Source organism: Perca fluviatilis, chromosome 13, assembly GCF_010015445.1.
Source record: "Perca fluviatilis chromosome 13, GENO_Pfluv_1.0, whole genome shotgun sequence".
Lineage (NCBI taxonomy): Eukaryota > Metazoa > Chordata > Actinopteri > Perciformes > Percidae > Perca > Perca fluviatilis.
The window spans coordinates 19,398,340-19,426,164 of record NC_053124.1 but is presented as its reverse complement, the minus strand read 5'-3'; the positions used below and the strand labels follow the sequence as shown (position 1 = coordinate 19,426,164).

General features: G+C 38.1%; 1 protein-coding gene across 7 annotated transcripts in view; it reads right to left on the bottom strand.

Moving 5' to 3' along the window:
- Positions 1 to 2,957: 2,957 nt before the first annotated feature.
- LOC120571458 (ras/Rap GTPase-activating protein SynGAP-like) overlaps positions 2,958 to 27,825 on the bottom strand; it is a 52,209-nt gene continuing 27,341 nt past the window's right edge. For 5 of the 7 annotated variants that reach the window (XM_039820398.1, XM_039820399.1, XM_039820400.1 and 2 more), the window contains 10 exons: positions 25,583 to 25,727; positions 24,821 to 25,057; positions 21,631 to 21,832; positions 20,715 to 20,905; positions 17,981 to 18,185; positions 16,386 to 16,970; positions 13,749 to 14,420; positions 13,434 to 13,595; positions 12,313 to 12,524; positions 8,082 to 9,615 (listed from right to left, as the gene is read on the bottom strand). In XM_039820398.1, the coding sequence (XP_039676332.1) occupies positions 9,294 to 9,615; positions 12,313 to 12,524; positions 13,434 to 13,595; positions 13,749 to 14,420; positions 16,386 to 16,970; positions 17,981 to 18,185; positions 20,715 to 20,905; positions 21,631 to 21,832; positions 24,821 to 25,057; positions 25,583 to 25,727 (2,933 nt within the window). In that variant the 3' untranslated portion in view covers positions 8,082 to 9,293. Of the gene's footprint in view, positions 7,711 to 8,081; positions 9,616 to 12,312; positions 12,525 to 13,433; positions 13,596 to 13,748; positions 14,421 to 16,385; positions 16,971 to 17,980; positions 18,186 to 20,714; positions 20,906 to 21,630; positions 21,833 to 24,820; positions 25,058 to 25,582; positions 25,728 to 27,825 lie in introns of those variants that run through there. The other 2 variants (XM_039820401.1, XM_039820402.1) reach the window with 2 other exon arrangements.

Below are 27,825 nucleotides of genomic sequence, written 5' to 3'. Positions count from 1 at the left end.
TTTTTATAACTTTTTTCCACATGTTATACTATGACTTTTTATCACTTTTCCACATACTATACAATGATTTTTCAACCACTTTTTTGACATTTGTCTTTTTTATCACTTTTTTGACATATTATACTATGACTTTTTCAACATACTATACTGTGGCTATTTCATCACTTTTTTCAACATACTATACTGTGGTTTTTTTATCACTTTTTCGACATGCTATACTATGACTTTTTATCACTTTCTCCACATACTATACTATGACTTTTTATCACTTTCTTTCGTCATACTATACTATGAATTTTTATAACTTTTTCCCACATGCTATACTATGACTTTTTTTGTCATACTATGCTATGACTTTTTATAACTTTTTTCCACATGTTATACTATGACTTTTTATCACTTTTCCACATACTATACAATGATTTTTCAACCACGTTTTTGACATATGTCTTTTTTATCACTTTTTTGACATATTATACTATGACTTTTTCAACATACCATACTGTGGCTATTTCATCACTTTTTTCAACATACTATACTGTGGCTATTTCATCACTTTCTCCACATACTATACTATGACTTTTTATCACTTTCTTTCATCATACTATACTATGACTTTTTATACAACATACTACATGACTTTCCATCACTTTTATGGCATACTATACATGGCTTTCCTCTAACTCTTTTAGACATACTATGCTGGCAGCATAACTTTTCCAATATACTTTTGGCTACTATAACTATTTACATCTTTATTCAACCTTATACTATACTATGACATTTTATCACTTTATTCAAACATACTATACTATGACTTTTTTTTATCACTTTTTTTCTGACATACTATATACTATGACTTTTCAACTTGTACTACATGGCTTTTCAAACTTTTGCGATCATACTATACTATGACTTTTTATCACTATTTTCAACATACTATACTATGGCTTTTTCCTCACTTTTATCGACATACTATACTATGACTATTTATCACTTTTTTCAATATGCTATACTATAACATTTTATCACTTTTTCTTCACTTGTTTTGATTTTTTTTCAACATATTACATGGCTTTTTCATAACGTTTTTCGACATACTATACTGTGACTTTTTTATCACTTTTTTCAATATGCTACAATGACTATTCTTCACTTTTTTCAACATAATATAACTTTTTATCACTTTTTTGACATGCTATACTATGACTTTTTCATCTTTTTTTCCAATATGCTATGAGTTTTTATCACTTTTTTGGACATATAACTTTTCATTACTTTTTTGACATACCATACTGTGACTTTTTCATCACTTGTTTTGACATACTATACTATGATTTTTTTCAACAAACTACATGGCTTTTCCATAACTTTTTTTGACATACTATACCTTTGACCTTTTATAATTTTTTTTTGACATACTATACTATGACAATTTTCGTTATACTATCTATGACTTCTTTTTGATATACTTTACAATTACCTTTTTAATTACTTTTTATCACTTTTTTTGGACATACTATGAGCTTTTAATCACATTTTTGGCGTACTATACTATGACATTTTCCAACCTATTTTATTTGGTAGCACGGTGAATCAGTGATTAGCACTGCTCCCATTAACAGCAGCAAAGAGGCATTGCAGACTCTGACCTTAGGTTCGATCCTCAGTCTGAGCTGGGCTCTTTTGTGTAAAGTTTGCATGTTCTTCCAGTCTTTCTTTGCCATACTATGGTATTACTTTTTCGACATACTATACGGTTACTTTTTATGACATACAATACTATGACCTTTTTATGGCATACTATACTATGACTTTTGACAGCATATGTTTACAGCATGCTTAGATTCATATTACACATTGATTACATTTACATGATTTAAACAAACTATGTAATCTATAAAATATACAATTTACAGGTAAAGTGGATGCTTAGTGTTACAGGGTTATTGCACAGGAATTTTCCTTACCCTGAGACTCATAAGGACAGCCTGTGGAAAGAAACTGTTTTTGTGTCTGGCTGTTTTGGCGTACCCTGTTCTATAATGTGTACCAGTGGGGAGAAGTCAAAACGGGTTGTGTGAAGGGTTTGCAGTGATGTTTCTGGTCTGTTTCCTGACTTTGGAGATGTCTACGTTTTTATGCAGTCCTGATTGTCCATTGTAGTCAGTTCCCTTTTGGTTGCTGATCCAAACCAAACAGAGATGGATGTACAAAGAACAGACTGAATAACTGTGTTGAAGAATTGGATGAGCAGCTCCTCAGGCAGGCAGAAATATAAAATAGTACAAACATAAGAGTTAAAAGTAATAAATAAAAAAGCTGTACAGTTGGTGTGACAGATGTAATTGTGAGTTCTAAAAATGTATTGCATTTTATCAGAGTTACAGAGAAAGTAATTGTGAGTCCAGTTTGAGTTGGTGTTAGATTCAGACTCCCCATCGGCAGGAATCACCTCCTGTGCCGCTTGGTGGAACACCTTCGGGGTACGAGTCTTGCGATTCTTGCTGATGATGCTCCTCTTCTCTTCCCTTCTTGTAGTAGTTAGTATAGTATAGTATGCAATATAAAGTCATAGTATAGTATGTCATTAAAATGTCAGTCATAGTGTAGTTTCATAAAACGTTGTCATAGAAAATGTCATAGTATATAATAAAAAGTCATAGTTTAATATGTGATAAAATGTCAAAAAGTCATAGTATAGTATGTTATCAAAATGTTATAGTATATAGTTTCTCAAAGTGAATTGCGGCAAAAATGTCAAAGTTATAGAATAGCATGTCATGTAAAAGTCATAGTATTGTATGACAAAATTTTTTATAGTATATAGTTTCTCAAAGTGAATTGCGGCCCTCAATCATATTTCCATCAAACCCCCCGGAGGATCTGGTCAAGTCCTAGAAGGTAGTACAGTATATAGTTACCTGAGCTAAAAAAAAAAAAAAAATAGATCTTAGTTAGGGATTTATTACTTTATTTAAATCACTCGGAAAAATCACCTGAAAAATGAATACATTCTCTTTGTTTAAACAAAACAAATCATATCAATCAAGTATACTTACACTAATAATAATAATTACAAGCGCAATCATACCTACAATAACTACCATTATAAATAAAACTACCAACATTTAACATCCACCATACAACATCAGGGGACCGGGAGGATATGGCTTATCCATGGGGCATGGCTTTTTTCAAAAGAAATGTCAAGTAAATTAAGGTATACATCCAGTAGGCCCGATTCAAGTCAGAAATCCCACCAACTAAATATGTGTGACACAGTAGATCAATTGTGCAGAATAGCTGCCAAGAAAAATACTTTTTTTCATTCCATAATGATATACATCCATTTTAGTAACATAAATATGTTGAAAGGTATTAAATACCCTTATTCAAAATATACAAGATATCTCTTTTCATTTATAAGGTCCTGCTTTAGCTGCAGCAAAGCAGCAGTTATTCTCCCCTGGATCAACAAAGGTTCATACATCCTCTAAAATCTCATGATTTTGTAAACATAAAGCACTTCTTCCAACAGTAATATAATAAGTTTCAGCATGTTTTATTATGCTGAAGCATTTGTCACATTTTTCATTTGTGCCAAGAAACCAAACTTCTGTTCCCTTTTTATCTAACATATAAGGTGTAAATTAAACTATTTATAGGGATGAGATGTGGGCCGGGAACCAACCAAAATAAAGGGCGAGTAGTTGTCTTAGCACAAACTCCTCATTTTATGTTCTTTTTCAATTGTATTTAGCTTTAATAGTCAAACATTGTGTCTCAATATTTTTGTGCATTTGGCATTGACAATATCAAAAGTTCTTGTTAGCAATATCTCTGTTTCTTTTAACACCTGTAAAGAGTCTGGTGAATACCTGGAACATGATCAATCTCATCCTGTAATTAAAAGGAGATTTGTATGAATATAATGGTAACGGCACTTTAATACAATAGTTAACAGGACAAACTTTAGAAATGGCCCTGTGATGGCAAAATTAATATATAGGAAATCCTAAAATAGCAATGAAAGAGCAACCAGGATAGAAATTTAAACAGAGGTTTTCTAGCCACATGGAATAAAGTATCATCTCAGGTAGTAGTATGAAGATTTCAGAGGTAGCACACTGTACCACTGCAGTTAACACAAAGAAAGTTAGAATACATGGGCATATCATAGATTTGGATGTCTTTATAAACATGTCAGATTATGGATTGCAGCTTCTCATAAAATGAAAACAGAAGTGCAGTATAACATTTTCAAAATACTGTATTGCAATGCAGGCCTAATAAATAAAATCTATATATTTCAAAAGATTACTTAAAAATGCAATCCAGTATTGTTGAAAGCACCACTGCTGTTTTGGTAACACAAAAGTAGGTGAAATACTTTAAGAATTTATCTTATTATTCCACAGGACAGAAATGTGCTATGATTGGAAATTATTTAGCTTTCATCCCATGAACACGTTGCTCTCACGTAGCACTGTAGTTTCTGGATTGCAGCATTAAGAGTTAATAATATAAGAATCAATTGTTACCACAATTTCAACATGCCTAAAGGCCTACCCTTGATTTGAATACATATAAGAATAGATATACATTAAGCTATTTTATACATTTCTGGTAACATAAACATATAACTATCATTTTATATTTATCTTTAAAGAAAATGTATTTTTAAAGGCAGGAGGTTAAGATAAATTATATCAATCATGAAATTTGCAATATAAATGTTTCTGACTAACATACAGAGTTAACCAACACGCTGCGTATTAATTCATCACCTGACTACAAAAAAAGACATTTAATGTACAAAGTTTACAAGTTTTTTTGTATTGGCATTGTTATTTTGGGCCTTGTGGCACAGACTGTAAGGCAGTCAAATCCTATGCACATATACTACACATCCCTGCTTGGAAACTCTTTATTGTTCTGTTGTTTTCACTGTCGCTCCTTTTTTTGTTTTCTTGTCATTTCTCTCAGTACTTTCATGTTGTATAATGCAAAAGGCTGAATGCCACCCTCTTCTGAAAAAACGGAAGAGTCAGCAGGTTGAATAAAAAAAGATGCCTTCCAATAAGAAAGCCATGTCAAAGGTTTTTTTTGTACATTAGAATAATATCTGACAACTTATCAACTTACTCGTTCTCGCATTTAAAAAGCACATGCAGAACTTTTGCACACCTATGCTTCAGAAACATTAAACACAACAGATGAGTAATTGACTACTTGCTATTATATGATTTGTTTCCAGTTGCACATAATGTTTATAATCATAGTTATTAAAAAATGTATTCATACAGCACTTTTCAAACCAATGATACAAAGTGCTGTACAACAAAACATGAAAAGGCTAAAATGTTAAATATTGAAAAAGGGTAATTTTTTTTTTAAATGTCCAGGTCAATTCATTACTTTTGAGGCTTGGTTAGTTTAGATTGGCTTTAGACTAAACTGTCTCTCTGATGTAACATGAGACAAACTTTCCTTAGGAACTGTAAACTTAATATGAGCTGTAGCCCTGATGTTGCTTCTTGAGGAGCTAATCATCTTTCAGATATTTCTGATCACCTTTCTTAAAGACAATGTTAAATAGAAAAAAAAATGTATATAAAGGGGGGAGGGAGCTCTGCCATACTCTACTTTTTTGGTACCTACATACCCCTCAGTGTAGGCGGGTTTCTCTACTGATCGCCACTCACTGATTCCTTTCATTGGCAACCAATTCAGTCAATCATACACCGTAGTCTATTACATGATTTTACGCACTGCCATTTTTTTTTTTAATCTGGGTTGAGTGAATAAAAGAAAATTGCGGTTGCTATTAACAGTAGCTTGGCTATTTAAAAATCAGGGGTTTTGCATGATGTCCTGTATCACGATAGTGACTGTTCTCTCTGACCAATCAGTGGCCTGCAGTTCCAAAAAAGATACTATCCACAACCTTTGCAAATGGAAAACCAAAAAAGAGCGAGTGGAGCCATACCATGCAGTGGAAAATGGCATTAGAGGTCTTGTACTGTAAGAGACAGATTATAAAAATGATCAAAATCATCTGAGATACGCCGAGATATCCAGACTCTTCGATACCATTTACACCTGGAATTAACAAGCGATCTGTATCTGAATGTCTTTTCAGGGTATGGAAAAACACAAGATGTAAATGCACATTATCAGAAAGTGATCAGATTGTCCAGACCACATCTGTCGCAGGTCAGGCTTGCAAAATGATCGGATCCTAACCAGGTGTCAATGATATCCATATAGTGTGACCATGTTATTAAGAAAAAAACTAAACAAGTAGTAGCAGTAGCTAGTGAGTCTTCCCATGCAAAAAGTAAATTAGTAACACCCGTTCATGGCATGGCTTAGCATACCAGGTGTAAATGCAAAGACCCATGGATTGGATGCCATTATCCAGATAATGTATCCAGCTAGAGATCACATGCTTATACCAGGTGTAAATAGAGCCTTATGATCAACCCTACATTTCCCATAATGCAACCAATAGCATATTTTCATCCCTCCTTGGTTAATGTCCATGTCTGTCAAACTCCACACCCCCAGTTTGTAACGCAGACTTTGTGTTATAAATTTGGAGACTCCAAGCCCAAGCTGAGAAATAAAACAGTTTTCATAGGTTGAGTACCGTAGTACTGGGTAAAATTGGTTGAGTTGCCCTTTTAAATTCAATATTTTCTTACATGAGATTTTTCTTTCATTTCAGGTCTTTTAAAAAGCACTTTGTATCACCGTTTTGAAATGTCATATATTCTTTATTATGATTAATATTATTATTACAGAGTGAACAAAACACATTATGATGTCAGATTACTTATGTCAAGTATTTAAATTTTAAGTTAGTAGTTTTAAGAAATACTTCTTCTATACACTGAAAGTCAAGAGACCATTGTTCTGGCTTTACACTGAGTGCCAAAGGAAAATCAACTGATGAGAAGTTTTAGATTGTTTGTGAAGCAGTTAGTTGATTGTTAGATTTGTTTGGCATCTATTCAAATGGGATGGCTGTACTATAAAGATGCAAAAATCATAATGATAAGCAACTTTTGTAAGTAAAAATACTTTTGCAAAAAGAATATGTTACTAAACGATTTATTCATAATCAAATAGTAATATGGGTCTTTGCTTGGGCTCTGCATCCAAGGATCATAGATGGCAACTGATTAACAACACGCTTGTTGCTTGTCACAGGCGTCACCATGAGAGGATATTGTGCTTGTAAAAGCCTTTTCTACATGTTGTCTGCAGCCGCTTAAGTGAGAAGTGATTGTGCTGCTTGTCGCGGGGGAAATCATGAATCCATCGTCATCGCCAGTGTTTAACACATCTCTTCTCACTTCTTCTGATTTAAATAAAGAAACTCATTAGGTTCAGTATTGCCATTGTTGTGGCATTGGCTTACATTTGTCAAAATGTGCAGACAATTCACTGCACACATTGGTCCTCACGCTAAACTGATTGTCAAGTTCTGGTACAGGCAAAGTTTGAATATGTGTAAAGTTTTTTTTAAGAAAGTTGTGAGATGAAGCCTCCAGTGGTCCTGCTGGATCCACTGCAGAGCTTCTCTTCATGGGTTTTGTAGGATCTGAATCTGTCTTCTTACACGCGAGTGACCATCATGAACTCTGGTCACTTTGGAATTGACAGTCAGGATCCGGGGTGGCCATAGCCCTGGTTGAAAGACTGAAGGGAGAGAAAACAGATGAAATAACATTTTGTCTCCATTTCCAGCTTCATGAGGGTGCAAGTCTAAAGGAAAATAGGTTTATTTTCTCTTAAAAATACTACTCTCATGTCTGTAACGGTAAACATGTAGCATAGCTTAGCATAACAACTGGACACAAGGGAAAACAGGCTAGCCTCCCTCTGTCCAAAAGCAACAAAATCTGCCAACCAACCATTTTACAGGGTGCTATGTGCTGAAGTATTTCTTGGCTGGGAGCAACTAGCTGAGACTCCAGGAAGTTACTTCTCCTGTCCAAGAAACAGTCAGTAACCACTGTGAAACAGCAAATTGTTGTTTTTACACTTAAGTTCTTATACTTAACCTTTACACCTACGTTTGGACAGAGCCAGGCTAGCTGCTTCCCTGTTTCCAGTCTTTGTGCTAAGCTAACCAGCTGATGGTTCCAGCTACATATTCAAAGGGGCTATACTTGATATTCAGAAAGAAATTGGTCTAGGATTGCTTTCACACGGCTCTCACAGACGGTTCCCCAACTTGCCAAATACCAACGCTTATTCACGGCCCTCTGCATCTGATACTGATGCACAAGGCACTGACATGCACCCACATGCTTTAACATGCACAAGCGGATCGACCGGCTATCAAAAAAAAGAACAGAGAAGCTCAGATCACAACACACACAGTGGGAGTGTGACTGCATTATCTGCTCAGGACACCATTACACACATTTATTTCTTTACATAGATTTGTTTGCTACTATATTCATGTTCTGTATGACGAGTACAGACCCTTCAACACGTATTGATCTTCGCATCTAACTCACAGCAAAAAAAGGAAATTAGACGTAGTTCCCAAAATGCTGAACTATTCCTTTAAATCTTAATTCTCTGTTTTCTGTCTATGGGAAAGAACTGTTCCCACTCACGCACCGTAATTAACACGACTTTTCCAATCGGAAGGAATAGCATTTCTTAACATTTACTTGGACTTTGAGTGCAATAGCGGAAACATTTAATATCATGAGAGTTAAGTTTGAGCCAAAAAGGACGGCTTGCAAAATCATCCTTCACTACACTCTAAACTGGGCTGCTGAGTTTATATGTCTATTCTAATTACACACTCATTTGTTTAAGTAGTCTGTTGTAAAAACAATTACAATCTCTCAGCAGACGCAGTGGAGAAACACTTCTATATATGGTCTGAGTTTTCAAGAGGCAATTTAGTCTACCATATTTGCTCTTGATTTTGAACGCTGAAAGAAGGTGACAGCGTATTTGAGCGCTGAAAGAAGGTGACAGCGTATTTCAATGACAGCAAATGTTTCTCCTAAGTTATTTCCTCTTCACCTGCATCACAATCCGGCCCACATGGTGCATTCACAATGTTGAGCCCTGCAGAATTACTGTGACGCAGCTGATGAGTCACACAGTCAAGGTTTTCTAATGATGAATGCGTTCTGTGGTATAATAATCATCTTTTTGTAAATCATATTCAGTTTCAGTGTTGAAGACTTGCTATTCCTTCACAGAACTAGATTAACCTCTGTACATGAATTTAAAATCAATCCAGCTCCTTATTTTTAGGAACAGCACTGTGTTGTCGCTCTCCTCTCAAGCGTGTGGAGTAAAATGGTGAAATGTTCATTCAGATGTGACATAAACGTACTTTTGAAAGATGGGATAGGTGAAGAGTATGACAGCTGCAAACTTTTCCCCTGCACTGGCTTTGGCAAATGCGCTGAATGTGATGTAAGAATGATGCAAGCTATTTTAGGACATGACTGGTTTAGCAAATAGGGATGATAAAAGATGTAGACACAGGCACAAACCTGGTCTGTGAGGATTCGAGGCTTAATATCAGGTATGGCACCCCCTCTCAGCTCATCTTCCACAGCCATGAGTCTGACAACAGGGAAATAGAAACAAACATACCGGTTGACAAAAATAGAATCTGGAAGCCGGTGTTCTTAAAATTTACTGTAGGATTATGTGGCCATATGATGATATTAAGGTCTTAACACATTTCTGGGTGCCATCAGCTATCCTCAGAGCTTCCTGAAACTGAATCTAAAATGCCTTCAGAACAATTCAGGCAGTTTAAATTCAGCTGTTCAGATACAAAACTTGTACAATTTTGGCAGGATAGTTTAGTGTGCACCCATCTGCTGTATCTGTATTCAGAGGAAATGTTTACTTTAAAAGGAACTATGTGAAGCAATTTACATGTATTTATCGTTTTGTATTGCCAATGTGTGGACATACTGTAAGGTGACTTAAAAACCAAGACCTATAGTTGGCTGAAAAATCCAAATGATGTGACGTTTATGCACCCTCCCAAGTGCTTAGCCTCTCTTCCCTACAGTGCCAACAGTGTGCAACACCAGCTAACGTTAGCTTAGAAATGGAGTCCGCTGGGAGACACTGGTAGCTCACGGGTTACAGCGTGTACCATTAAGGCTGAATCCTTACCGCAGCGGCCTGGATTCAAGTCTGTCCTTTGCTGCATGTCTTCCCCTCTCTCTCCACTACCTTTCATCTCTTTCTCTCTCACTATCAAATAATTCAGAAATGCTTAAAAAGAAAGGAAATGGAGTCCGCTAACGTTATCACACATACCACAACAGTGTCCAAAACAAAGTCCACATAAGTACAAAAAAAATGGGTGAAGCCCGTCTGGCCAAACGGGAATGTGACCGTCGCCAGGGGGGAAAACTAGGGTCAACATCAGTAGGGCATTCAATTGATCACTCGCGCCTATGAAGTGTGAACGTAACAGTTGACTGCAGTTCACCTAACGGCCACCGGTGTCATAAATAACAAGGATTTTCTGAAAATTACATGAAGTACCTTTAACTCAAGGAGGCTTTCTACCAAATGAGATGAGATGTGTAGAGATAGATACTGTATACTCCAACTATACAAAACTTTGGTTTTTGGAAATTAATTGAATGTGGTACACTAGGCATTTCATTGGGTAGGAATCCCACTTTGTTCCTTGAAACATTTCCTTCAAGTATAGCTAGCATCTGTTTTTTTCCTTTTGTCCTTGTAATCAGGTTACTGAAAAAAATAAAATGAATCTGGTGAAGTGTTTCATATTAAAAGTATGAGCCTAATGGGTATGATTTTTGGTATTAGTTGTGATATTTAAATGAGCTACATTTAAATGAATAGTTCCACATTTTAGGAAATATGCTTATTTGCCTTCTCTCTGAGATTTGGATGAGAAGGTCGATACCACTCTTATGTCTGCGCATTAAAAGGTACCCTGTGGAGTTTTTGACTGCTACTGGGGCTATGGAGAAATGGGTCGATGAGTAGTTCCATTTCGAGTTCTACAGGGTTAGGGTTTTAGAAAAATCTGCAAAAGAAAATGTGAATTAATGTGTGTTTCCATTTACCACTGTTATGAAAATATTAGGAGTTGGGTTCATTGAGATGACTTTTTAAAGAAAAAATAATGTAAATATGGCATTTATGCTTATTTCATGGATTATTTGACGTTACTTTCTCATCATTGCTCCACACAGATCTGATGTTTTGGTCTGACGCCATGTTTTATCTCTTCAGTAGACGCTTAAGTTAAAAGTTTCATGTATGTCATTGATTTATGGGCCAAGTCATTTTCCATTGGACTTTGTTGCTCGTTGCTTTGATTGATACACCAACTTTTCCACCGCAGCCAAGTGGTAAAATGTTTTTTGTGATATTTAATTTCTTTCCAAATGTCCTGTATTTTCACTCGTTTTTTATACACAAATTGAATATGTGCATCAAAAAGGTGCATATAAACGGACATAATGATGCACAGAAACGCATGGACTTGGATAACACAATACAAATTGTTAAGTCAATATAAACTCCACAGGGTACTTTATGTCAGGAGCTAAAGCCAGTAGGTGATTAGCTTACTTTAGCATAAAAACTACCAGCAACTCTAAAGCTCACTAATGAACATGTTGTACCTCATTTCTGTAATCCAAATATAAACAGAAATGTAAAAACAACAATTTGTAGCTTTAAGGTTAAGAAGTCAGCTAGCCTGGTTGTGTCCAAATTAAAAACAGTTTGCTTCTGCTTCCAGTTTGTATGCTAATCTATGCTAATTTCCTCCTGGCTCCAGCACAGATATAAGAGTGGTATCTTCTCATTTAACTCAAGAAAGCAAAATGGGGTATTGCGCAAAATGTTGAACTATATCTTTAAATATTGATAGATATGACATCATGCAAGTTGCATTTGAGTGGAAGACTTTTACTAACATAGTTTGTTAATCATATGTTTTGAAGGTCTTAAAGTTTAGGAAAGATTTGCGCTTAATACTTCTTTCTTAACAAAGCACAGATGTGTTTGTCTGAGTACACATACAGCAGACCAAAAACAATTCTTTAAATGGGCAATTTATAAAACCTCACCCCTTTTAACCACCTTTACTTTGTATACAACTTTTGTATACAAATTGTATAACTTACTAAACTTTAACTTGTTTTCTGATTATAATTCATTAACTTTGTAGAAATATATGTGTGACTAATTTGTTTGGCATAGAGAAAGCCAAGCAGTAACCGGCAGCTCTACTTCAACCTGAACACTAATCACCTGTTGATGATGCCTTTAATTTGTGAGTCCTTTTCAACTTGCTGCTGCTTTAGACGGCGCTCACTGTCTTCCAGGCGGTTCTGATACTGCATTAGGATCTTGCTTGTCTGCTGTTCCTGTGACGCAAGTCTCTGCTCATATTCTTCAAGCTTGCGATGAGACATCTTCAGCCGCTCCTTCAAGGAATATATCTCTTCTTCGTACTCTTTTACCTGAAATAAAAATACAGTCACTTCACCAATGTCTTCACCAGTGATGGAATATAACGATATATAATTTGATGTACTTGAGTCTTTTCTTTTCACTTTTCATTTCTTGCCACTTTCTACTTCTACTCCACTATATTAATCAGACATCTTTAGTTACTTTACAAATTAAGATTTTTGCATACAAAACACATGTAGTTTATAAAATACATGTTTTATTATAAATTAAACTACCCAACAATATAATGGCCTACAAGTACAGCTGAAATTATTAGCTGATTAAACGCAGAACTGTTTTGTTCGTTTCCAGTTTATAAAATGTGCTGATTTTGCTGCATTGAGTACTTTTACTTTTAACAGACTTTTAAGTACATTTTCCTGATGAAACATACTTTTGCTTAAGTAATATTTTCAATGCAGGACTTTTACGTGTAACAGAGTATTTTTTACAGTGTGGTATTGGTCCCTGGTATTCAGCAATATTCCTGAATGACGATTTAATCAATATAGACACTGCTCTGTAGTGCAGCTCTCTTTATGCTTTATGCAGCTGCATGTGGGAAAGACCAGACAAAGCTGCAGTGGAACTGTGGCCAGCTTAAATGTGTGCAACAAGCACTACATGGACATGTGTTTCTAATACAGGCAAGAGTGTGGGAGTTGTTCATCATACAAAATGTAGAACAGCCACCATTATGCAACTCATGTATTATTCTGTTATAGCTCTAATTTATAGTTGAACTATGGCAGAACAGGTAGAAACAGTTTCACCTCAGTGTAGGTGATGCACATGTGATTAGAAAAAGCTCAACTGACCAGATGGAGACTTTTTCCTCACACTATTTGGCCTAAAAGAGCTTCTTTACTTTTTATGAGTTAGCTTTTTTAGAAGAGAAAGAATAAATAAGTGCTGACCCTCTCTAATCGTGACTCATCCATGCTCTTGGAGTACTCTTTCAGCTGTCCCTCACGGTCCGGCCGCAAGCTTTCTATATCAGCAGAGAGATGTGGCATGTTGGACACCCAAGCGACTGTCCGTTCATTGAGGGCCGGGGTGCTCAGGGTTGATGGAGAACCCTGAAACAACAACAACACAGGTGAGTGATGGTTTAAATTCATGTGTTCATATTAGAAATGCCTTGAAAACATGGCAAAATACTTGCATGCTGTATAAAATAAGACACTAAAGAATTGTCAAGCTTTAAATTAAGAGACTGTAGTTAGATTGACCTGTTTATTGCCTGGTTTGAGCAGATGCTGCTGTGGTGGCTGCAGTTGTGTCTGTTGAGACTTCTTGGTGCTTTTTGTAGGCGTGTCTGTTGACTCCTCTGCAGCTGCCTGCGGGACCGGGTTCTCTTTAGCGGAGCTCGTCTGGTACGGGAGTCCGGGAGCTGGACTGTCTGTCACCGACAGCTGGGATTCCTGTTGTTGCTGCTGAAGTTGCTGTTGATGTTGCTGCTGTTGATGTTGTTGCTGTTGTTGCTGTTGCTGCTGTTGATGTTGCTGCTGTTGATGTTGCTGCTGTTGGTGTTGCTGCTGTTGGTGTTGCTGCTGTTGGTGTTGCTGCTGTTGGTGTTGCTGCTGCTGATGTTGCTGATGTTGTTGCTGCTGCTGCTGATGTTGTGGCGGCTGCTGAGAATGGCGCGATTTCGGCTGACTGCCGCTGAAGTTTGTGTCAGAAGAGTCGAGGAGGAGGTTCCTGCTCTGCGGGCGAACCTTTGGTGGCGTGGCGGTGGCTGGAGTGTTAATGGATCGCTGTGACTTGAGATGTTGTGGAGGAGCCATGGATGACTGACGGCTTGGGTGCACTGTAGTAGGCGGTGTGGCCAAGGAGGCAGGGGTGCCTGTCCCAGTGGCTGTCTGAGATACGACTCCCATCAGGTGCTGCTGCTGGAGAGACTCCTGAGAGAAGAGATTAAGGTGAGAGACAAAAATTAAATGGTCAAAAAAAAAAAAAAATGTGTAAAGTTTAAAAAAAATAAAATCTAACTCTGATGCCCCCCAGTGATTTGACCAAAGATCAAAACAACCCAAAAATTAAAAAAAAAAACAAGAATAAAAGCAGTTGAAGCGGACATCGGGTTTTCTGGGTTTGTTCCAGATATGTGGTGCAACAAAAACTAAATGATGATGTTTTGACAGAAGCATACCTGTCTGGATGGTCAGACATGCGTTTTGGCCTTAAACCATTTAGTGCTTTATAAAACTAACTGTAGAATGTATGAATACATGTATAGCTTACTGTGTAGATAGATAGATAGATAGATAGATAGATAGATAGATAGATAGATAGATAGATAGATAGATAGATAGATAGATAGATAGATAGATAGATAGATAGATAGATAGATTTCTGACACACCATCTGTATTAATAAACAGGAGGCTTGGGATGTTTTTTATGTCATTAATTCCCACACAGCAGGACAGAAATAGCTCAAGACTACATGACTGTATCATTAAAACACTATATTTTTACACGGACATGCTGTAGTAAACGAGCAGTCCCTGGTACATCATCAAGTCACAGCCAAAAAGGTCAGTTTATATTCAATAAAAGCTGTAAATCCAACTGAATTCCATCATCAAACAAGTGACAGTTTAATTAAAGTTTATAATGTGTGTTCCCATGTGTTTAAAAACCGATTTGACACATTATAATTGCATATTTATAAAATCAGCTTTCTCTGGAAATGCTCAAACTCCAGTATAGTGTCTCAAGAGATCAAAGTCTGATCTTCAGTACACAGCGGGTTAAAGTATGCATAATATAATGATGTGTGCTGTATCAACAGTTATGACCTGCCCTGTTGAAACAAGGACACAGTACAATTGATGTTGAGCACCCTACAGAGTTCAGCAGACCAGTGAATGATCCTACTTTAGTGTGTTGTCTGTAGCATAGCAAGTGTCCCTCAAAAGTGCCTGTTACAGTTAGTACTGTTAGATTTGCATATTCTGCTGCTCATGAGAGTGCCATTCCTATTTTATTTGGAACACAATAAAAACAAAAGTATAAGCAGGATCTAATGAACTGCGAGGGCGAATCAGAATTCATGCAGATATTTTTGTTGCTCAACCAAGGTGTTGGGCAATTTGGCTTGAAATGGAAAAAAAAAACAATCTGGGTTATTTTTAAGAAATTAAAATACATTTGAAGTAGAAACAAATTAGGGGCATAAGCCAGGATATCCACTGATATGTACAGCATAAAAAGAAGAGGTATGTGCAGTTTCAAGCTTTTGGTTTTGCTCAATAGAAGTACCTCATGGTTTCAAAGTAACCCGGAGTAACTCTTATATGGGGATATCCATTCTAATCTACTGTGTATACTGTGAAAGGTGTGACAGCCAGGCAACAGCAATGGCAATGTGAACATTGTGAGTTTATGGACAAGTTAACAAGTTCTCCACCTGGTGGTGCTCTTTAAAACACAATGCCATTCTGGATATTCAGCTACACTTCAGTATGTAGACCAATTTCTGTCCCGATGGAAATGGTCTCTTCCAGGTTATACACTCATTAACAGACTGAGAAATGTTCTGTGGCTACAAGTTGAGGTTTAAAATCTATGATTTCAGTCACCTCAGTTATGGAAGGTTTAGGTGCAACATCAAACTGCACTGTCCACTGCTTTTACCAAAACCCTTAATTATGGATTCCTACAGTATAGAGTGGTGTTGCATCCATAAATATAATTGTAGACACCAAACAGTTAAGGTTTCTTTATACTATGGGGGTCCCCTGTATAGATAAAATGGTACTATTATGTAAGATTTGCAGATATTTGTGAAAAATAAGGTTACTCTTTTTAAGCAAAGATATTGTTGCATATCATTATGTGTGAAGATAAGTTAGAGATTCCTACCTGCACCTGCAGTGACAGCTGGTGCCAAGCGTAGTCATTGCTCTGATTCTGCCGGGTGAAATCATCACTGTAACTGTGTGAGTGGACAATGCTGGGCTGCACCAGACTGCTTTGTGACCGGAGGGCGGACAAGTCCTCACTGCGGGAGAAAGCACTGTTGCCAAAGGGCGGTGCATAGTCGTGGTGGCCATTCTCGGGCTCGGGGGCGAGGAGGAGAGGAGGGGGATGAGGCTGAGATTGAGACTGAGCTGGGGAGTTCTGGGCGGCCAGATGGAATAGCGGGTTCTGGAAAGACAAGGGGAAGTGCATGGCCGCTGCTGCCTGCTGCTGCTGTTGAGAGATGGATTCGGTGGGCCCCCCTATGTGGCCCATCTGGCTCAGCCTCAAACCAGAGCCAGCGGAGCCTGCTGGCATATGCCCTCCCATACGAAGAGGACCACAGAGGTTCCCGAAGCTGTGGCCCAGCCCGGCGATGGAGGCTTGAGAGGAGGTGAGCATGTCTCCCACAGAGTTCAGGTTGGAAATGCTGTTCATTCGGGAATCCTGAAGATCCATCATGGACACACTTTTGTTCACACTATGGACCTGAGAGAAACAATAGAAACATTTATTGTAGCAGGATTTTGTTATATACAAAACAATGAACATGACAGAAAATACAGATGCATTTTATTCAGTGTACAGGAAATGTGTTATTTTAGTTTTAAATGTATTTATTTTTATAGTGATATTGATGCATTTAGACAGCTAAATGCATTTATACAGTTATGCTAGACCAATGTTTAACTCTTCTGTTTTTTGTTTTATTCCATTTTAGCTTTTTTATTTCCTTGTTTTTCTGTGTGCTCTACAAATAAACCTGCCTTTCCGAATTTTTTACTTAATAACTACTTCATTTGCCTTAGGTTTGTAAAATCAGCACACCAAAGTCATATCAGAGTTAGACCATGTTGTATTATTTTGTATAATTTTTTAATGGTATTTTATAAAACAAATTATGTTCTGATACTTGCAGAGAAGGCTTAAAACTACATTGTGTAACTTTTTGAGTTGATTCTTAGCAAAAAACCCTTTGTTTTTTCACAAATATGTACTCATTCATGTGTAATTGCTTCCACCAACTAATCAAAGTATTCTCGTAAGCGTAGGATCTGCCATTCAGAATCATTCAGAATACATACGAGCGACTTGCTTGAATGACGGCAGCCATGTAGCGCCTCCATCTTTAATATACATTAGCCAAAGAGGGACATACCTCCGCATTTCGCCCTCTTACACCTAGTGGCACCGTGACGAATGCAAGGGGGAGATTACTCACCAGGGAAGCGAAAAAGAGAATTAAAACGACAACGTGACACGCAAAGCAACAAGACCAAAGTTAATATTGGAGTGGCTAGGACTGCTGAGTGTTAACGATGGAGAGCTAATTTCGGGTTCGGCCACCGTAGGAGGAAGGGCTAGAAAGTAATATTCAGTTTGTTTGTCATTTACAATTTCACCTCTAGATGGGAGAAATTCTTACACAATGTAGCTTTAAAAAGCTGCAGAATTAAGACATAAATCAGCAAACAGAATCAGACAATTTGACATCGTACCTTTGGATCGGGTTCAGTGATGTCCGAGCTGCTCGTGCAGTATGCAGGACTGGATCGAGCCAGCGGTGGACGGGTCACGTAGAACACTTCCCTCGACGAGCGGAGGTCTCGTTCTGCGTGACGCCTCATGTTCAGATTCGACGAGAGGGATTCTACAGCCGAGACTCCAGTCGTAGGCGATGGGAGGCGAGAGATGTCTATTGAACTGAAGATACACAACAAAAAACAGATGTTACAAAATGCTTTCATGGGTTTATTAACACTGTCTCATTAATATTTTATACTTGATTCTATTTTGCATTATCCCGATAATTTTAAACAATGTGGGCCGTATGGAGGGAAATAAAAGTGTAAGCCCAGCTGCTCCCAACCCTTTTTTCACCCTTTAATATGAGGCAATATCTCCTTGCAGTCCCTCATCATTGCTTGCATGGCATTGCAAGTTGTGAGCATTTTAATCAAAGTGGGTTTTTTAGATTAATTAAAAGTCAAGACTGCCTACAGGGAGGAAGTACAGAGACTGACAGACTGGTGCAGAGAGAACAACTTGGCACTTAACACAAAAAAAGAACAAAAAAAAGAACTGATTGACTTCAGGAAGAAACAGGTTGATCACCAGCCACTGTACATTTAAGGGGATGGAGTGGAAAGAGCATCTAGTTTTAGGTTTTTTGGCACTCACATTTCAGAAGATGTCACATAGACAATAAACACAAACTCACTGGTTAAAAAAGCACAACAGCGACTCTACCTCCTGAGAACACTCAGGAAGGTAAATCTGGTGTCTTTCTGCAGTTGTTCAATTGAGTGTCCTGACCTATGGGAAAATTTTATGGTATGGCAACAGCTCTGCATAAAATGAAAAGGCTCTGCAAAGAGTCATAAAACCTGCAGAGAAATCACCAACACTTATTTGCCTACTTTAGAAGACATCTGTACCTCCTGAAGCCTGCGGAAGGCATTCAGAATCACAAAGGACTTACATCACCCAGCACATGAACTGTTTGAACTCCTCCCCTCTGGGAAGAGATACGTTCAGGGCCATCAGAGCATGGACCACAAGACTGATGAACAGTTATTACCCTGAAGCCATCACCACACTGAACTCTGCACTGAAATCAAAGACCTTATAGACCCAACTGTGCAATAGGAACTTTTCTTGCAGTTATCTTTTATTTATTATTACAAATGGTGCAATACACAAAACCTTTTTACTCTTTTAACTGCATATGTTGACATTGTGTATGAGAGTTGCATGTGTTTGAACATGAGATGTTTTGAATAGGTATATTTAATGTATGTTTAAAGGATATTTTTGAGCACCGTCTCAGGTAGTGCACCTGAATCTCATTGTATGTAAATGCAATGACAATAAAATTAATCTTATCAAGCAGCATTTTACAAGAAAATACATTTATCAGAATTAGTTATTTTCTCATTTCCCAATTGTCTTACAACTCAGTAGATTAATCTTGTGACTCCTAGGAGTCCTGACCATGTCACACCTACTTTAGCTTGTTAATTGTAAATTCAATTTCAGACAAAATAAAAAAAGGTAAGTTTGGTATCATTAAATTATAAAGATGAATTCATAATTTGAAAAAACAATGGTTAGCATCATTCCTTTGCTATTCTAATGTGTTTGTTACTCTAATGTTTCATTCTTCATAATGAAACATGCAAAGAAACCATCAATTTGTATTCACAGTAAAGAGTTTTTGATCCTATGCACCTGTCTAGGCGTTTTAATGGTGTGCAAGAACTACACTACTTTCATTATGCCATTGTTGCATGAAGAAATATTTGGAAATCCAGTAAGGAAAAGGCATAACCTCCATACTGTCAGTTGCCTGATACCTCTGGGGTTAGAGCTACGAGGAGTGGCAGGTGTGTTGTTTCTTGTGTTGCTTTTCAGCTGTTTCATCACTGTCCTTCTCTGTCATTCTCATTCAATTACATGTTTACTGCTGCAGATTTTGTTCCAACAGACTAGTGCTGGGTATGATAGTAAACATGAAATAGCTGCAGTGGAGTCCTATGAGATTACTTACTGTTTCTCTCTTACTTAAAGAGTTCTTATTTAAACATTTATGCTGTAATGAGAGCAACTGTCTCTTGACAATATGAGAGTGCCGACATGAATTAAAACACAGAGGAAAGAGGTTTGGGTAAGAGAGTCTGGGAACAGATGGTGCTGGCAATTATCAATTGATAAACTACTTAAAAAGCTTGAAGAGGTGCATTAGCATTAGCACTATGGGCTCTTAGAAATATGCCAGTGTTTTGTTTTGAGCTACTTAATTCTCATTTATTGTGTGCCCATGTGAAACTATAATTCCTGTTTATGTCTATATTTGTCATTATGACCATTCACATTATTTTTGATAAAGTCACAGCACGGATCAATCATCTATTCGTTGGGTGGTGATGGTGCAGTGGACATGACACATTCCTTTGGTGTGGGAGATCTTGGTTCAATTCCCGCTGCGATACATCAACCAATGTGTCCCTGAGTAAGACACATAGTAACCATAGAGTAACCCATAGTAGCATGCGACCTCTGACAGTATATAGCAATTGTAAGTCGCTTTGGATAAAAATGTCAGCTAAATGTTCAAATGTAAAAGCATAACCCATCTTGACGCAGTCCTCTTTAAGGACATGCAAATCCAATTTCACATGTAGAAGTGATAACAACAAAAATACATTACAAAAGGAAACCATGAGAGGATACCTGTTTAAGTCACGCATCATAAGGCTTTGGAAGTCAGAGGACATGAGACGATTGAAAGATGGTCGCGAGAAGAGTCTGTCCTTCGGTCGGTCTGGCTGGTGATTTGTAGGCATGTGGAGCTGTGGGTTCCTCAGGGCGACGCTGATGTCATTCAGCAGCCGTGGTAGGGGTCCGAGTTTGAGAATAGCATCCTACAACATAGAAAGGTTCATGGAAAATCAAGAAAATCCAAAGCTGATATGCCTTATACCAGGAGTTCCCACCAGGGACCACTTTATTATGTTGTAGCTCTAACAGACAAGTGGGGGAGGGTGAGGTGAAACAGATTACCTCATGCACGGGTGACCTACTTTAGTTCAAAGTCATTATCCTGCTAATATATGTGTTATAAATATTTAATTTTGAGATTAAAGAGAGCTTGGGTCTCAGTATTGGCAGGTATCTGAATATGTACTGGGAGAGATATTATTCAGCGTTTTATGCAGCCCAGTAGAAAATGTTCCATAGCCCAGTACTTGTCCGTGCCCCACCTCTGCTTTATACAGTATTATTCATTTATTCATTCATAAAAGTCAAATGTCATTCAGAAAAAGCAGGGAAAACATGAAACAAAAAATACAGCAATTCAAAAGCACATAATGTTAAGACAGTTTAGGGCCGAGCATAAAATATGTATAACTTTCATTATGTTACAACTACAGTACAATTTCAATATATTAACAGTGTAAGCCCTAGAGATAAATATTAAAATACTTATTCCACCTCAGTTTTACTGGAGTTCAAATAACATTCATCCTGTGTTTGATAGAAAACTGTAGAACCTCATTTTCCAACTCTCCTCTCTACATTCTTCAGTTAGAGAAAGAAATCATATTAAAATGTTACATTTAATTTTTCAGTGTGTTATTACACCTACCTTGCTAAGCTGGCCCATGACTTCCCACAGCAAGCTGTGGAGCATGGACAATTCTCTACCGAGGTCAATATAGCCCTCAAATCCTCCAGCGTTTCCTCCGGCGTCCATGTTGGAAATCTCATAGAGAAACTGCTGCATGGAGCCCCACTCCATCTCCAGGAACTCGTTCATGAAATACATGTATTCCTCCTTGGGTCCAAATCTGCAGAGACAATAATGACAGGATACATAAAGGCAGAGAAGAAGATGGAAACATTCTGTACAGTGCACCGTGGAGGTGGAAGGATCTTATATTTACAGTTCAGGGGTCTCATTTATAAACGTGGCATACGCACAAAACGGGGTTGAAAATGTGCGTACGCCACTTCCCACGCAAAGGTTGTGATTTATAAAAAACAAATATGACGGGAGAATGTGTGGTCCTCCCGCAAATTCTGAACCATGCCTACGCACATTTTGGAGACAAAATAGGAATTGGCGACGCAGATGGTGAGGTGGTGAACTGAAGTCAGACTGCAGAGAGTAAATGGGAATAAGATTACCGTAATATTTTCTAGTATTGATGCCTCACGCACATTCTTTCACTCCATATCATCCATGAAGATGAAATCCAGCAGTGTTATTTGCGCTTGTACTGAGTGAGAACTGTTCCATAAACACCTCCAACTCAAATCTTAAATAAAAATGTGTTCTTAATATTTAATCGGCGCTGTCTCGCCGTCACATTGTCCGCTACGGAGCGCAGGAGGAGGGGATGGCCCGACTGCATGGAATACAGGATAGCATCAAATACCTTAGCATTAGATAACAGCAGAACACAGTGTAAATAACTAAATATCTGTCTTTAAAACTGTGCATATATCATCAAATGTCAAAGTCTGGAAATACAGCCGTTAAGCTCTCGCGCAATCGTTACCCTTAATGTCCTCGTTATCGGTCCAAACTTTAATACTGTTCATAACAAAACTTGCATGAAGAAAAGTGTGTTTGCCTATTACATTTCATCTTCAAATTGTATCTCGGGGTGGGGGATACCACTAGTTGATGCTGTGATTTTAGCAAGGTGTTAACAATCACAAATTGTTGTAAACATATAAATACTGCGGTGAACCCGTGCGTAATGCTGCATGGTGGCACTGCTGGCCCTGCAGGAGGACTCTGCTAATGGAAGAATCAGGAGAGAAAGACTTCAGGGACCAGGACGATGACTGGCTAATATGCTGATTTAAATTCCCTAAAGCTGCGCTCTTGGATCTATGTACTGAATTGGGTCCAGTAGAGAGGGCAACGCACCGGAACCGTGCCATATCCCGGTCCAAATACAGGAAACCGGCTGTTTCCAGAGGGACAGCTAAGTGTTTTTTAAAATAAATATTATATATATATATATATATATATATATATATATATATATATATATATATATATATATATATATATATATATATATATATATATATATATATATATATATATATATAATCTTCAACTTTATCACTAAGGCTTGTTTGGATATAATATATAGTTCTGTTAAATCTTATTGAATACATCTATAGGTGGTATATCGAAGCTGTCCCCGAGTGCTGTAATGCCTGCCGTTTTGGAAGATTTTATTAATAAAAGGTAGTCTATAGATCCGGCTTCCCTACACTGTGCGACAACAGGCTGAAATTCTAATTCAATTGGCAGCAATTCCCGAGCATCTGAGAGGTTTTTTGCTTTTTCTCCGCCAGTCGTCATGATTCGGGATGATTCAGTGTAACGAAAGAACAACTGCCAGGGTCATTAACATACTGATCAGCATTCACGAGGTGCTTTGCATTGACTATTTATGGTTAAAAATGGGCGTGTACAGGGCGGCATAAGAGACTGATCCACGTACGCACATTTGTCGGCAATCTGTGATTTATAAAGGGAACACTGCTTACAGGTGTGGTTACACACGGTTTTATAAATCTGACTTTTTTTCTGCGTACGCCATTTTGGGCTTTTTGCCGTACGTACACTTATAGTAAGGATCCTATGCACAGTTTTATAAATGAGACCCCAGGAGTCTGTAGGAGTTGAGTTAAATTTAATCTCATATTTTGTAAATTAAAAAGGTATGTGGACAGTGATTGTTCTGTACTTTTGATGTCCTGCACATATTCATTATGTAAAACAATATATACGCCTATATACTGTATATGCCTTCACCATCCTGGGAAAAAAATACTTGCCATTGGGAGCCGCCCACTTTGAGCTTCATTTTGGCTCTTCAGAAACCTATGGTGACATCACGGAGACTACGTCCATATTTCATACAGTCTATGGCTCAAACTTATAACCAGGAAACTCCAAAAACCAGATCATAACTGAGGTACTAATGTGCATGTGAACACATGCCTGAGTATTTGGACATGTGAAAACAGGTGGGCGTATATGAGAGGGAGATTGTAAATCCTGTTCTTTTTGAAAGTTTTCCAGATGCTTTATCAATTAATCATTTAGTCTATAAAATGTCCGAAAAAGTTAAAAGTTCCCAAGAAGAAGCCCGAGAAGATGATGTCAAATTCCAAAAATATTATCTGAACAGAGAAAAGCAGCGAATATTATCATTGGAAAAGCTGGAACCAAGTTTAGATTTTTATTTTATTTTTATACATAACTTCTCTTGTTTTTATAATTGATAAATAAAATTGTTGATTCATTTTCTGTCAACCAACTGTTTTAACACTATAAGGGACCTTGAGTAAATATTATTTAATCAAAATACAACATATGCCTATGATAATGATGACCTACAGTACATTACATACTTAATGTTTCAGGATGCCAAAAGTATATATGTCTGATCATTTGTATCCAATGTCACTGAAATGCACAGTCCATTAAATTACCACCAAACGTTCTGTTTCAATTATACAGAAGGTGCATATTTAAGCAAATAGAATTGTTTTAATATTCAAGAAAATGTCAGTAAAGGGTACAAATTGAAGGTAGGAGCAAATGTGTCGCAGCTGAAAGCCTTGGAAATAACTGTGGGTGAGTAACAGTTTATACCCTCACAGTCAAAACTGCAAGCCTCTATTGATGTCATGTTACTCTGCAACATGCATCCCACCTTACACAAGCGTTGTCTTACAAATCTAAAAATGAACTGACTTGAATTTACATTGGTGTAAGAGGACAGGTGCTGACAGGGACTCACTTGCTGAAGCTGGCCAGGTTCTGCATCACCTTGGCTATGAGCGTGAGTGTGCGGGACGTGCGCTCAGCGGGGTACTCCTGCATTAGGTTGAACAGGGAGGGGGACATGATGGCTGGGCACATGAAGCGAAGAAATAGGGAGGAGCTGATGAGGCTGTCGGCGAGATCCTCTCTTCCACGCTCAGCACATCTGGCTCTCCACGAGGCAAAAACTTCCTTCAGCTCCCGGGGAAATATGCTGAAACAAGAAAATGTTATTACCCCATTGTCAAGGAGAATGGCAAGATCAAATCCAGCAGCTTATCCACAGCCTTCAAGAACTCAGCAAGGTCAGGGAACTAAAATATACGGAAAATGACAGGACCAGCTCAGGATGGAGAATGTGTTTATGATTACATAATGTTGATGATTTTACTGATTACATCACTGGATGGAAAACCATCTAATTATTAAATGATAAAAATGTTCAAATTCAGTTATTTCAGTTTCAATATCAAAGTTTGCCTAAATAAAGCTTTCATATTGTTGTTACCACGAAGAAGAATGGGGGCCAAATGTTTTGTAAATTGAAAAGACAAAAATTGTAAATGTAAAGCTGAATTTTGAAACAGAAAGCTAGATCATAATCCCTGGAAAAAAATGGAACCAAAAAAAAAATTATTCTATTTTGTCCCTGGACATTACATGGCATCAATCAATACAGATTACCAAAACAGATCAATGTATGCAGTTTTATGAGGGGTATAAATGGGGAAAAACTAACCAGAGAGAGTTGATGATCTTGCAGAGTAACAGCTCACAACACATTCGTAGGTTGGCTTGATGGTCAGCGAGGACTGACGGCGGGACACGCATGGGATCCACCTCACAGTTCTCCTCAGACTCATATAAGGCTCGAATGAAGTCACCTGTAAATTGTAGATCACACAGTCATTATGTTTCCCAAAATGCATCATCCAAATGTTTAGCCCAAAACTGCTTTGACAGATTGATCAGAAGTACATGATAGCGCACGATAGTGCATATGCTGTACCTCTCACAATGCATAAAATAAGGAAATTACACCATGTAACATGATTATGAAAATGTTAAAATGACCTAAAATGTACATATATTACCAACCCAAACAATGGCCGTTTAGAGGAAGTCAATATTAAAAATGTAAAAAATATACAGGATTCGTAATAAATAAGAAAAATGTGAAAGATTACTTATATGCCTTTGTATTAATTACAGTATGCTGAATTGCGTGCATCAAGATAAAAACCTTAGTTAATCCAACTAATCTTTCCATTTTTCTTTAAATGTATGAGAGAATAAAAGAATACATTAGCATTTTATGAGGTGACAGAAATGTTACCAAAGCACAATTCCTATTTGTTGATTTAGAAAGGTCTTCATAATATAATGATGCTACCACAATAAATGAGTTATTTGGAAAAATGTCACATAAGAATATCAAACAATCTCAGAAGAGCAAGATGGCGCTGTGTCGTGCGGTAGCCTGTTGCAGTAGTTCCTGATGTGGGTGTGTATTTTGTGTGTTTTAAGTTAGTTTTTTGGTCTTTAAGTTCAGTTCTTTTTTATAGTCACTAAGAACATCTGTGTAGAGATGGCTTCTGCCAACTTTGGAATTTTTCTCTTGGTTCTGTTCTTACTTTGGACGTCTTTTGTAACTGCGTGTTACGCTCAAGGCAGCGGGACAATTGTTTACACACGCGATCAGCTGATAGCGCTGTGTCGACCTGTTCTTCTGCCGGGGGACAAGCCTGAAATACCGAAGGAACTACAGAGGAGACACTGTGGTTGCAGAGTTGGATTAAAACGCAAAGCAAAAAAAAGGAAACATAAGCCTGCCGTCCCAGCGATCATTATGGGGAATGTACGGTCTCTGGGAAATAAGATGGACAAACTGGCGGCGCCAATTAAAACACAGAGGGAGTTCTGCTAGTGCAGCATACTGTGTCTTACCGAGACATGGCTGCATTCGCACATCCCGGACCATGGCGTGGCGGTACCCGGCTTTCTGACGGTTCGGGTGGACAGGGAAGTTATGGAAAGCGGTAAGAAGAAAAGAGGGGGGGTTGCACTGTATGTGAGTGAAAAGTGGTGCAATCCCGGACATGTGAATGTGAAGGAACGTTTCTGTAGCCCAGACATTTAACTGCTGGCTGTGGGGTTTCGCCCGTATTATCTTCCAAGGGAATTTACGTCCGCCATAGTGCTCGTTGTTTACATCCCACCATCTGCTGATGCGGAGGCAGCTGCTGACGTCATCCACACTACTGTGTCACAACTTCAGACGCAACAGCCCAATGCCTTCATGGTTATTACTGGGGATTTTAATCATGTTTCACTGGATAAATCCCTCCCGGACTTTCAACAATATGTTAACTGCCCCACAAGAGACAATAAAACTCTGGACCTCCTGTATGCAAATGCCAAGGATGCGTACAATGCCACTTCCCCCCCTTGGCAAATCAGATCACAACCTTGTCTTGCTGTCTCCTGAGTATGTTCCTCTTGTACAGCGGCAGCCTGTCCAAGCAAGGACTGTAAGGAGGTGGACTCAGGAGGCTGAGGAGGCTCTGCAGGACTGTTTTGAGTCTACAGACTGGGATCCAGTTTTGACAGTTTGTCCGTCTGGACCGTGTTCTGTCTGATGTGGTGGTGAGTGGTACAGGGGCTCCACAGGGGACTGTGCTGTCTCCCTTTCTGTTCACATTATACACCACGGACTTCCAGTACAACTCAGTCATGTCACCTACAGAAGTTCTCTGATGACTCTGCAGTTGTTGGGTGTATAAGGGATGGACAGGAGGGAGAGTACAGAGCGCTGGTGGACAACTTTGTGGAGTGGTCTGGTAAGAATCACCTGCTGTTGAACGTGGATAAGACCAGAGAGATGGTTATTGACTTCAGGAGGAAGGGAACGGCTCCGCAGCCCCTTTGCATTCTGGTGGAGATGTGGACATGGTTGAGGAGTACAGATACCTGGGTGTCAAC